The sequence below is a fragment of the Bubalus kerabau genome, chromosome 23, assembly GCF_029407905.1.
Source record: "Bubalus kerabau isolate K-KA32 ecotype Philippines breed swamp buffalo chromosome 23, PCC_UOA_SB_1v2, whole genome shotgun sequence".
NCBI lineage: Eukaryota > Metazoa > Chordata > Mammalia > Artiodactyla > Bovidae > Bubalus > Bubalus kerabau.
Window position 1 is genome coordinate 39,912,841 of NC_073646.1, and position 13,215 is coordinate 39,926,055.

The 13,215-nt window shown below is 53.4% G+C and overlaps 1 protein-coding gene across 5 annotated transcripts in view; it reads left to right on the forward strand.

Moving 5' to 3' along the window:
- TNRC18 (trinucleotide repeat containing 18) overlaps window positions 1–13,215 on the forward strand; it is an 84,858-nt gene that overhangs the window by 1,620 nt on the left and 70,023 nt on the right. For all 5 annotated transcript variants that reach the window (XM_055562681.1, XM_055562684.1, XM_055562682.1 and 2 more), the window contains exon 2: window positions 859–1,294. In XM_055562681.1, the coding sequence (XP_055418656.1) occupies window positions 1,108–1,294 (187 nt within the window). In that variant the 5' untranslated portion in view covers window positions 859–1,107. The remainder of the gene's footprint in view (window positions 1–858; window positions 1,295–13,215) is intronic.

The window sequence follows — 13,215 nt, forward strand, 5'->3', positions numbered from 1 at the left end:
GCCGGCGCCGCCAAGGTTTTCTTTGTAGGTTATTTTTGGGGTCGGGGGCAAGCTAGGGTAGGAGCGAGACCCCTGAGTGCCTCCTTTCCTCTCTGACGCCCCCCAAATCCCCCGCGCTAGGCCACGTCCTCGGGCCGCAAGATTCCCAGGCCAGGGCGTTGGAAAATGAAACCAAAGCTTGTTTTGAAGGATTCTTTCCAGTCCTCAGGCGAGAATGCCACGTCTCGGGTCCTCGGACTTAGACTGTACGACTCATAGTGGCCCGAGGCGGGTGGCGAGAGGGGGCGATGAATCTCTTTAAAAATGAGAAACCCACTTAGTACTCTCTGTCGTGAAAAAAACTAATCCCGCGGCTCGGGGCGAGCTCAGGGAAGCCAAACTCAGAAAAGGAAGACAAGGGCCCCCAAAGGTTAAATATTAAACTTTTCGGATCAGATAGTGACATAGTGTTTAGGGAGAGATTTCGCACCGCTCACGGGAAGGTTTCACGATTTGAAACCCTGGAGCATGTGACGCCCAGGAATCCAACACACTTCGGAGGTTTGTATTGACGCGCCCCGGGCGCGGCCGAGGGGCCTTCCTCAATTTCGGGAGCACCCGTGAGCAGCCGAAGCCGAGTCCGGGCTGGCCACTTTTTGAGCCGGGTGCGCAGGTGCCTGAAGCCGCCGAAGGGAGGAGCATGGAATTGAACTTTTTATGGAAAAGGGGTTCCTCCTGGTTTCACTTCTGGCCTCTTCGGCAGCCCCCGGTCCCGAACGGCAAGACGACTTTCTGAACTTTGTTTCTTTTTCCCCCCCCTCCTTTTTCTTTTCTCCTCCCTTCTGCTTCTAACGCGGCCCGTCTCCTCTCCCCGCCAAGACGCCTTGTGCGCCGCCTCGAGCCGCTCCGCCTGGCCGCCCGGAGGGGCCCCACCGCCGGCCGGCCGTGCGCCTCGGGCCGCGGGCCCGCAGCCGAGCGCAAGCCCCGCTGGCCGCCGCCGCCGCCATGCACGCCGCGGAGCCCCCGCCGCCAGAGGACTCTGGGACTACGCCGACGCCGAACTTTTAAGTCCCACTGAACGAGGCCCGCGGGCCGGGTGGGGGGCTGGCCGCGGCACTCCCGCGGAGGATGGATGGCCGAGACTTCGGGCCCCCGCGGTCCGTTCACGGCCCCCCGCCGCCGCTGCTGTCCGGCCTGGCCATGGACAGCCACCGCGTGGGCGCGGCCACGGCCGGACGCCTTCCCGCTTCAGGCTTGCCCGGCCCGCTGCCGCCCGGAAAGTACATGGCCGGCCTCAACCTGCACCCGCACCCGGGTAAGTGCCCTGCGCAGTGCCCGCCCCCTCTTGTCCCCTCGGGATCCTGCGGGGGAGGCCGGCCCCGGGGAAACTACCAGGTCTGTTCCCCCATCCCCGAGCTCGCACTGGGGATTCGACCCCTCCTTCTCCCCCGACCGGTACACTGGGTGCCCGCGAGTTACGGTCAGGCCCAGGGGGTCTCTCCGCCGGGGGCAGAGGCCAGTCTGGAGGCCCTGACGGACATGGGCGCTCCACTCTGTAGCCTTCCCCGGCGCGTCCGGCTCTCCCGAGGCGCTCCAGTCGGCCGAAATGGGAGCCATCAGGGGCGATTCCAAACCCGAGGCTCCTGCAGTTGGAGCCTGGGCTGGAGTTTTAAAAATCTGGGCGAGAAAAGAACAAACCCCGCTCCACACCCTTTGGAGACGTCTGCATCAGAGCTGCAATGCTTTTCTTGGCAAATGTCCTTTCAGGCGCCGGGCGTCCGGAGTCGGTCCTTAGCTTCTAGTCTCTCGTGTGGGGTCTCCAGCTAGTCCGGGCGCCTGGTGTGTGTGTGTGTGGGGGGGTGTGGAGTGGGGGGTGGGCAAGAGAACAGAGACCCCCCAACACTGGGAACTCGGCCTTCAGCGGGCGGCCGGCTGCCCTTGAGAAGACCCCACGTCCCCGGGGAACCGTGGCAGGACCCGTACCCCGGGAGGAAGGCAGCACCACGGCCCTGGAGACCCCTTATTCTCCGGCAGCAAAGCCGGCGGGGCCCGACGCAGGGATGCAGACACTGGGCGGCCGCCATCCCGAAGCTTGGGGAAGGAAGCGGCGCGGGAGACGATCGGCCCGGCACGATCCGCGGCGGGAACACCCTGAGTCTGACATGGAAGCGCGGGCGGAGAAAGCTCGCTGGATCCTGCCGTTTCCCCAGCGGGGCTGCCCAGGCTCGGTGGGGACCGCGCGGGAGAGGGGGAAGCCTGCCTGGGCCGCTGCGGTCTGGCGGGGGCACTCCCAGACACCCGGACCCCAGACCTGCCTTTAGCCGCTGCGGGAAACCCTGCCCCTGCTCTCCGGCTGCCTCCAGCCTCTGTGCCTGGCGTCCCACCTTCGGCTTTTAAATAAAAAAAAGAATAACCCATCTCTCCCACCACCAAGTGTAGTCTAGGACTCTTGTGAGTTCTCCGGGACCCCCTGACGCTCCCTTGGCCTTGGGGTCTTGGAAGGGACACCTCCGGCCACAGCCGCCGCCGTGGCCTTGCCCCACCGACCCTGCCCGCTCCGCTGCGCTCGCTTTTTTTTTTTTTTTTTTTTTTTTGCCTCCTTCTTTGATTTTTCTCTTGAAACTTTTCAGGAACCTGAGTTCCAGGGCTCGGCGGGACAAAGGGCCTTTGTGAGGCACCGGGCGGGGGAGGGGCGCGCGCGCAAAGATCCCTGCCGGCGGGGGCGGGGGGCGTGTGTGTGGGGGGGGAAGGAAACGGGTCGTGGCCTTGGGGCGCGCGTGTCCCCCAAGAGCTGCCACAGTGAGGGCCAGGGTTTTCTCCCAAGTGGTGCACTGCGGGCCAGGGAGGGGTGCCGGAGACCCTAGCCAGAGGAAGGGCCGGGGCTATCCCCCTTTTCGCGCGCCCCCAGAAGCCGCGGTCATTTTTGTGTCTGCGCTCCGGGAGTCTCTTGGCCCAGCTCCGGGAGGTGGCAGGGTGCTGGAATCAGACCTCGGGGTCTTTCTGACGGGCGGGGCCTTCTCTCGCTTTCCAAGAGGCTTGGGAAAGGGCGCCGCAAGCCTCTGGTCTCCTGTCTGGGCCTGGCCTGGCAGCCGCCAAGTCTTCTAACCAGAAGCCGGGGGAAAACAGCCGCTGCTCCAGGGGGCCCCTGCGTGCGCACACCAGGCCGGTGCGCTGAGCCCAGCAGCAGCCAGACCCGTTGGGTGCCCATTAGGTAGATGGGGAGACTGAGGCACCGGGCGAAGAGGCTTGGTGAAGGGGCAGGCAGGACGGGGAAGTCCAGCGGGAGGTGGCTGCAGAGGCCTGTGCCGGCGCCTTGTACGTTAGGAGCGGCCTGAGTTCTGCGTGCTCGGCGGCTGAGGTCATGGAGGAAACAGAGCCGGGCGCGGGAAGCGCTACCCCGGCAGGGCGCGGAGGCCGCCGCTCAGGCCGGTGCAGCCGCGGAGGGAAGGCTGGCTGGCACTGGCTCTCGCTCCCCGCACCTTCTCAGTACGGTGGCCGTACTGAGACCTAGGGACCCCAGAAACCTAGGGACCCCAGGCCAACGCCCAGAGCGAGCCCACGGCTAATCCCATTAGCCAGGCGGTGGGGAGCGGCTCCCCATTCACTGTTTGGGGTGGGGCCGGATTACAAATTCCTTCACCGGGAACGTCCCCGCCCTTCTTGCGGGGTGCAGGTGCTAAATTTTCTCTTTCAACGGGCGCATCACCTTCTTGGCTGTCAGCTCTCTAAGTCTCGCCAGTGTTATCTGCCTCATCTTTATTTATTTTTGTACTGGGAAGCCTGGAGAGGCTGAGCTATTTGCCCGGGGTCACACAGCCAGAGAGGCCCAATTACCTCTGGACTCCAGTGTGGGCGGGAACTCCGGGTAGATCCAGCTTTCCAAGGCAAGAGGGAGCTGGCCGAGTGGGGAGAGCTCAGAGCTGCAAGGGCCCCCTGGCTGGGGAGGTGGTGGTGGCTGGGACCCCATTCAGGCAGGTAGTGACAGGGGTTGTGACGAGTGAGGGTCTTCAGGGAGGAGATGAGGTCTGAGCCGAGAGGGGTGACTCCTTGTTCTGCTCAAGAGGAGATGAAATCAGGTATAGATGGGGCTTGGGATGAAGAGTCCCAGTTCTCTTCCCCGTATCCTTGAGTATTGTGAGGTGTGTGAGCCCTGAAATGTTCACAGCAGTGGGTGAAATGGACAAGTAAGTGACAAGCACCTGGTCCGCCAGCCCCTCTGCTCTGGGTTTGGGAGGCTTGGATTCAGTCCTCCTCACCATTGCAATTAAAGAGCTGTTAGCAGGATTTTGTGTTTGGATGTTTATTCTCCCTGCCCCCGACACCCGGGCCTGGCCCCTGGAGGCTGTGTGAATGTAAAGGTAGGAACCCAGGATCAGGTCCTGCACTTTGGACTGACCGGTGGACAATAGCTGGCTGTGGGCCTTCTCCAGGGTCTGATCAGCTCTATCTCTGGAATCCAGCCTGTCGGCCTACTGGGATTGATTTAAAAAGCTTAATCAGTGGGACTGACTGGTGGAGTGATGCGATCCCCAAGATAAGGGAGATTTGCTAGGTGCATCCTCCTCTGGGCAGAGGCCCAAGGGAGGCCTGAGGGAGGTTCTAGAATCTGGAAGGGCCTCTGCAGCCCTCCCCTCCTGCTCTCTGAGCCTCTTGGTTCTTTAGCTCTCAACCCCACGCTTTCTTCTTTCCGCACTTGTTCATTTGTTCTGCAGAGGGATTTCCAAGGGCCTCCTGCGTGCCAGGCACCGCTCTAGCTCTGGGGCTCCGCGGTGACCAAATACAGAAGTCTTTGCTGTCACTGAATCTCCCATCTTAGTGTGCAGGGGGCCAGGCAGTAAACGTAAGTCCGCCAAGGAAGTCATTTTAATGAGAGATAGAGGCTGTGAAGGAAGGGAAATGCCGAGGGTCTCTTTTTGGCCAAGTGGTGACTGGCTGGAGCCCTGAGAAAAGCCGGAGCTTGGCGGGGTGGGGAGGGGGGATGAGAGGAGGGGAAGGGGAGTGGATGGGACCCTGCAGGTCCCTGAAGGCCAGTAATGAGGTCTTGGAATTTCAAACTGTGAGGAGTGAGAAGGCAGTGGAGGGTTTTAAATGGAGGGAGTGACTCAAATTGAGGGACATTTTATGGAACCAGTCTGGACTCTTAAACAAAACATGTCGTGGAAGGCAAAATGAAGGCTGAGGACTGTTCCTGGTTAGAGGAGACGAAAAAACAGACAGCAGGAGGCCCTGTGTGGCCCTCGATTGGATCTTGGATCCGGGAAGAAATTGCTCTAAAGGACATCACTGGGGCAATTGACGAAATTGGAATATGAACTGTAGATTAGCCGATAGCACCCAGTCAGGATCACGTTTCATGAAGTCGTACTGTGATTATGTAAGAGAGCAGCCTTGCTCTTCGGACGAGAGACTTTCAGGGGCAGGGGGTGTGAGGGCTGCAGCTTAGGCTCAGGAATGGCTCAGGAAGAGGAAAAAAAACTCATCTAAAATGTTCAGATGTGGCAGACGATGATAAGTCAGATGACTTCAGATAACACGTCGGGTGAGAAAGCGGTTCACAGTTGCTGAACCTCAGGGAGGTCATAGGGCAGTTGGACTGTTTGTTCGCTGTGCTAGTTCAGACTTTCCTTTGAAATTATTTCCAGGGAGGCGTTTAACAAAGTTAGTCTGGATTGCTGGAGGCTGGTAGATGGGAGAGAAGCTGGGGACTTGTCAGTGATGAGGAGGCTATCAGGATGATGTTGGAGACCCGGGAGGGGAGCTGGAGGGGAAGGCTGGGGTGTGGTTCCTTGGGAGGGTGGGGCCTTGGAGATAGATGTGGAGGAGCTGATAAGGAGGACAACAGACGGGGTTTTTGGTTGGTGCTGCTTTTGCAGGAATGGGGAGGAGAGGATTTGAGGAGATGGTGGTGATGGAGCCTTCTTGATTTGAACGTGGCCAGCTCGGGGCGTGCTTGGCTCCTGGCGTGGACCAGTCTGATCTTAGTGACCTGCCACCAGGTCCCTTAAGCCCTCTCTTTGGTCACATGGGGTCCTGTCATGAACCTCCCCTGTCCTTCACTTCCCAGCCCAACTTTGGAGGGCATAGGCTTTAGGCCTGCCCAGGGGCTTCGGGGCAGGGGGGCCCTAACAGGGCCCCCCCCAGGGCTAGGGTCCTTGTTGCACCAGCTGCCCGCAGAGGCCTGGCATTTAACTTTGGAGGAAGTCAAGGCCATTTAGTGGGGATCATAAAAGCTCACTGCCTCTGCAGGCTGTGAATGTATTTACCATCTGCATCCCAGGTAACGAAGAGATGGACCCTCAGCCCAGAGTGAAAAACCTGCTTTGCACACTTGTCATGAATAATTGTGTATGGGCTGGGTCTCCATACACCAGCTGGGGCTCTGTCTGCAATCTCCAGATAACTGCTGAAGGCCGGAGGGCCTAGGGACTGAGGTTGGATTGCTGGAGTTTCGATGTTTTCCTCCTTGCCTTGCTGGGTGATGACTCAAAGCCTCGGTTTTCTTATCTATGAAATGGGTTCATTTAGTGGCCCGGAAGTGCCCAGCACACAAATAGCCCTCTGCAGAAGTGGCAGTAGAAGTGATTGCTGCAGTTAAAATATGTCATTCACCGTGAATCCCTGGCTCTAGTCTGGTCCTCTCCGAGGGCCTCTAGGATGCTGTTGGCCCCTCTGGATGGTCCATAGGCTCATTAGACTCCAGGGTCCCATCTGGAACCCATCTTTTTTATTATTCTCATTTTTGGGTGTAGTGAACATTCTGTAAAACGCTTCAGTCTCGAATGGTCAGTACTTGCCCTTTCACAAATCCTACAAATGGGTGTGTAGAACACACCCACGTCAGCACCAGCCAGCACAAGGTCACGACATTTCCTATATCCAGAGGGTTCCCTCTGTGCTCTTCCGGTCACTACCCACCCCCACCCCCAGGCTCATTTCTATACCTTAGTTTTGCCTGTGTTTGAACTTGCTGTACATGAAATCGTGCAACCTGTCCTTCTTGATCTCTGGCTCTTTTCACTCACACTGGGTGTGTAAGATTCGCCCATATCTGCGGCGTGAGGCAGTCATCGATTTCTGGTTGTTATATAGTATTCTACTACGTGAATACAGCAAAGTTCACTCAGTCCTCCGTTGATGGACATTTAGTTTCTTTGCAGTATTTACTATGAATAGTGCTGGTATGAGCATGGCCTTTTAGTCCATACAGGTGCACATTTCTTTGGAGAGAGAGAGAGATATATATATATAGTATGTAGAACTGAAATTGGTGAGTCAGAGTGTGTAGCTTCAGCTTTTGTATCGGTGGGCTTTCCAGTGGTTGCACCGTTGTACAATCCATTCCCTGTCTTCCCAGCCCGTGAAATTGTCAGTTGCTTTAAATTCTATTCATTCTGGTGAATCAGTAGTAGTATCTAATTGTGCATGTATCTTAAATTGTTTTTTTTTTTTTCCCCTGTATTTGTATTGAGGAATACTTTGCATCCTATAAAATTCACCCAGTAGAAGCATATGCTTCTGCATTATGCTTGGTATAAACTTTAGAGTAAAGGTTAGGTATCATTTTAAAAGTCAGATGGGGGAACTTCCATGGTGGTCCAGTGGCTAAGACTTTGTGCTCCCAATGCAGGGGGCCGGGGTTTGATCCCTGGTCAGGGAACTAAGATCCTGTGTTGCGCAACTAGGAATTGGCATGACACAACTAGAAAGATCCCTCATGCCCCAGAGAAGAGTGAAGATCCTGAGAGCTGCACCCAAGACCTGGTGCAGCCAAATAAATAAATATTAAAAAAAAAATGTCATATAGTGCTGTTAGGATTATAAAGAGAACAGCAATCTCTTGCCTCCTGTCTCTCTGTTCCTGGTGCCCCTTTTAATTCTCTTGGCTGTTTCTTTTGGCCTTTTCATCCATATTTCTGTGTAACAACCTGCTTCTACTGCCGGTTATTTTTTAGAGTTTGAGATTCTTTACTGACTTCTATGGAAGATGAGGATTTTGTATAGACTGTCTTAAGTTTCTTTTCGGACTCCCATTTATTAATATTGGCATGAGACCAAAGTCAAGTTTCTTTGCCTCTCCTGCCTTGGTTTTCTCATCTGTGAAATGAGGATAATAATAGTATCTGCATCATGAGTCGTTAATACCTGTAAAGCATTAGAACAGTATCTGGGGAATAATAAGCACTTAGTAAATGTTTATTGTTTTGTTGCCGCATCCTCTCCCCTGCCTCCATTTTCGCTTCCTTTCTCCTTCCAATATTTGTGAGATACAGTTTTGTTTAAACCAGTGTTATTATTCGGAGAAGGCAATGGCACCCCACTCCCCTACTCTTGCCTGGAAAATCCCATGGACGGAGGAGACTGGTAGGCTGCAGTCCAAGGGGTCGCTGGGACTTGGACATGACTGAGTGACTTCACTTTCACTTTTCACTTTCATGCATTGGAGGAGGAAAAGGCAACCCACTCCAGTATTCTTGCCTGGAGAATCCCAGGGATGGGGGACCCTGGCGGGCTGCCGTCTCTGGGGTCGCACCGAGTCGGACACGACTGAAGCGACTTAGCAGCAGCAGCAGCAGCAGTGTTATTACGGCTTTGGGTTTGTAAATACTGTTGATATTTGAGTCAAGTGGTATAATAAAATTCATTTCTTTATTTCCTTGAGTTATTAATTGCATCTGGCCCCCCCTCCCCCATTTGCAAGGATTACTTAGAATCTCTGTCTTCTCATTTCTTGGTGTACTTTTCATTTGGTTACATCTGTTGGATGAACTGCCTCTTTCTTTTCTTGGATTTCCTTTCTGCACGTCTTCTTCCTGCTCTAGTTGGGCTTGCCTGGTGCTTAGGTTCAAACTCATTGTCCCTTTGTGTTGCGTTGCATCTCCTGCTTCCTGATTTTCATCCCTCCCTTTTTTCTGCTTTACTTCCTTGTTTTGCTGGAGCGTATCTTGCAGTAGCATTCTATGAAAGGGTACATGGAACACACATTTTATTGAGGCCTCATATACCTGAAAATGCCTTTACTCTACCTTCACACTTGACTGGCAGTTTGGAAATTATTTGAAGGAATTACAATGCCACCTCCTAAATTCCAGTGCAGCTTTTTGAGGGTGTGATGTTATTTTGATTCTTGTTCTTTGTATGTGAACTTTTAGTCTTCCCTTTTACAAGTACTTAAACTCTTTTAGAACCACATAATAGTCAAGTACACGGGCTCCAGACTTCCCTGGTGGTCCATTGGTTAACACTCTGAGCTCCCAATGCAGGGGGTCTGGGTTTGATCCCTGGTCAGGGGACTAGATCCTGCACGGCACAATGAAGATAGACGATTCTGGTAACTAAGTCCCGGAACAGCCACAGAAATAAATATTTTAGAGAGCGTACATCTTAAAAAAAAAAATAAAGGAAGCAATGCTAACAAGCTGATGGACTGGGATCCAAGTGTGGGACTTGTTGACCTTTGTGGAACTTTCTGATGGAGTCTGCAGGTCTTCCTTGCTGTCTTTCTCGGTCTCCCAGGCAGGAGTCCTAACTGGTTGCAGGGAATTTAACCCTGGCCACCCCCTTCCAAGAACTGAGTGTACATTTCAAGGATGAAGAGTTGTACTCTGGTTGCATTTGAGTTTTGGTCTCCACACCAGCCCTGAGAATCTAGCCAAGCCCCTCAAGGGCTCCCTAGTGATCAACACGTTCCCTTTTTAAACCGTGTTAGTGTTATTTTTGTGACCTTCCAGCATCCGGGAGGGGATTTTTTTTTTTTTTTTGGAGGTGGGAGCGCTGTTCTGTGCAGCTTGAGGGATCTTGGTTCCCCAACCTGATACTGAATCCCTGCCTACTGCTGGAGAAGCGCGGGAGTCCTAACCACTTGACGGCCAGGGAAGAGCCTGGGACAGACTTGTCCCGCTCGGTCTCTGTGGGAGCCACCCCCCTGTCCTGGGGTCCTTCTCTGTCTCCGCCTTCCCCGCTGGGACAGATGCCCCCACGGTTCCTAGAACGCCCTCCCTCTATTCCTGCCTCTACTTCCTCTGGGCTGGGACCTCCGTTAGGGGGGGAAGAGAAATCAATGGGGAAATCCTCTGTAATTGCTTTCGAATTGGGAATGTCTGGAGCCCTGGGGCGAGGCTGGGGTGGATGCATTTGCATATCATTGGCCGGGCTGAGGCCTTGACCACTCCAGGCTGCCTGGGGATTCCCTTTATTTAGATTTGAGCCTCTACTTTGGGTGTCTGGTGGGAGCTAGGCAAAGGCCTAGCCTCCGGGGGTAGGGGGCAGGTCCTGGGCTGGGGGAGGGGCTGGGGTTACACCCAGATCACCCTTCCCTTGCTGGGGAGGGGCTGGGAGGTCTTGAGTGACTAAAAGGTGCCCGTGGATCTGACCGTCAGGGAGTCATGGCAGGCTCCAGCTGGAGGGGAGGGAGGCTTGATTCGGGGAGCTGGATGAATAAAGCCCCTCCTGCCTCCCTCAGGCCAGGCCTCAGGCCCAGCCAGACCCCTCCCCACCTAGAGGGGGCGGGGCAGGTTGATCTCCTGGTTTCTGAGCCTCTGCTTAGGTTAGAGGAGAAACACGATTCTCAGCCGGTTACCATAGGGATGGGAGCCTGGGGACGTCGATCGTGGTCACAGGTCCTGTGGGCCAGTCACAGGGGCAAGAATGTGCAAGGTAAGCCCCCCTCCCCACCCCTCCGCTCGCTCTGACCCTAGCCTTGCTGGTCTGTCTGGGGTCACCTTCCTCCAGGAAAGGGGAATGACGCCAAATAGAGGAGACATGCATGGCCCCAGTCACAGATTCCTTCCTTTGCTGCCTGCCCTTCAGTTCGCTTTATTTTTAATTTCCTGTTTTAAAGGGGAGAGCTTTGCATGATTATTACTAGCCACACTGTACAACTTGCGGGATCTGTGTCCCGACCCGGGATTGAACCCAGGCCGTGGCAGTGAACGCCTGGAGCCACTAGTCCACAGGGTACTCCCCGTTTTACTTTGGAGGAAAGTTCGGTTCAGGGAGGTTGTGTCCCTTCCCCAAGGTCACACAGCCGGGAAATGTGGGATCTGGGGGCCAGACCTGAGCTCTCTGGCCGGAGAGCCAGGGGCTTAGCAGAGGTAGCAGGTATGAAAAAATTTTTTCTTTCACTTCTCCTTTTCCTTTTGGGGCTCATTTTTATTTATATATTTGTTTTGGATTTTGCAAGTTCTGTCCATGTCAGAGTTCCATGGAAATTACTCAGAGTGTAACATCTTTGCACGCTTGTGTTCAGATCTGCCCTCTGCCCTCCATTTTTTAAAGGATATTTTTCTATTGGGGCTTAAGTGACACAGAAATCGGTGGAGATCATAAACGTCCAGTTCAGTTAGTTTTTTCATTGACGGAACCAGGTTAAGGAAGAAACCCAGGCGTCCAGCCCCGTCACCCTGTCCCAAGGTGACCTTTACTGTGGCTGAGACCTCCAGCTCTCCTAGTTGTGTTTCTGCGCCCTTCACGTTTGTGGAAGCATGTAGTGTGTTCTCGTCCGTGTGAGGTCGTGAGTTTTATCCTGGCCTGGTCGCTCCAGTGCCTTCTCTCGCTGAACGGGTTCCCTCCTATGACATTGTCACAGTTTATCCAGCTCATCATTGGAATTTGAGTTATTTCCCAGTTTTGGTGATTACTAGTGGGGAAGATCTCTGAATTCCAACTTGCAATCTTTTCTCCGCATACCCGCGAGGGCGTTACTGGGTCAGAAAGGTGTCTACAGTCTGCCAAACTGTTTGAGAATGGTTGTACTAATACTTTATGTCCTCTCTGGTTGTATATTTTTAATGTTGTCTGTCCATTTTAACTTTTCTGACATGTTAACTCTTCCGGTGGGTGTGTAGAAGTTTTCATTCACACTTCCTCCATGGTTTAAGAGGCTGAGGAGTTATTGGTAACTTGGACGTCCTTATTTGCCATCCTCTTGTTGAATCTTGCCAGTTTTTACATTGAGTTGTCTGTCTTTTGCTTATTGATTTGCAGGTGCTCTTTATATATACAAGCCCTTTCTTGGGAGCACAGGTCTTTTTTTTTTTAATGTGGACAATTTTTAAAGTCTTTATGGAATTTGTTATAATAATTGATTCGTTTTATGTCCTGGTTTTTTGGCCACGAGGCATGAGGGATCTTAGTTCCCCAACCAGGGATCGAACCTGCGCCCCCCTGCATTGAAGGTGAAGTCTTAACTACTGGACCACAGGGGAAATCCCAGGACACAGGTCTTTTTCCATGAGGTGGTTCACATTTTCATTCATCCAATAGTGTGACGTGACGAATAGATGTTCCTAATTTTCATATACTTCAGTATATTGTTCTTATCTTCATGGTCTGTGCTTTCTATGGGGTCTTTAAGAAATCCTTGGTTGCCCTTGATCCACGAAGGAGTTTTCCAGTGTTTTCTTCTGGAAGCTTGTGCCCTTCCTGTGTGGATCTGCAGTGCTCCTGGAGTGGATTTTTATGTATGGTGTGAAGGACGGGGTCGGGATTCATGGCTTTTCCCAGATGGGTGGCCAAGGGGCCCAGCAGTGTTTATTGAAAAGACCATCTTTCTCCACCTCGTGGGCCTGTTTCCTGTCACCCTAGTCCTATTTGTCCTTACCCACATGCCCATGCCACAACGGCTGCATTGTTGGCATCTGATAACCTAATTCTCCATGGGGTCGCAGAGTTGCACACGACTGAACGAATGAACAACGAAAACCGAAGTTCTCCACCGTTTTCTTCATCTGGAAGGCAACGTTGCCTTGGCTTTTCTTGACTGTGTGTTTCTGTATCACTTTTTCTTTTAACTAGTAAAATACATACAACAGACGCTTAGCATTCTAACCATCTTCACGTGGACAGTTCGGTGGCATTAAGTGCTTTCACACTGTTGCGTGACCGTCACCCCATCCATCTCTAGGACATTCTCGTGCCAAATGGAAACTCCCCCTTAAACACTAACTCCCAGCCCCCCTCCCCCAGCGCCTGGCACCCACCCTTGGACTTCCTGGCTCCGTGGATTTGACTCCTCCAGGGACCTCCTAGACCTGCAATCATTGTAACGATACTTGCTCTTCCGTGCCTGACTTATTTCGCTTAGCATCCTGTCTTCAGGGTTCATCCAAGTTGTGTCAGGTGTCAGAATTTCCTTTGTTTTTAAGGTTGAATAAAGATAGACCACATTTTTAACATTAAAAAATTTTTTTAATATGATAGACCTTTGAGTTGCTTCCACCTTTTGGCTGTTGTGTATAA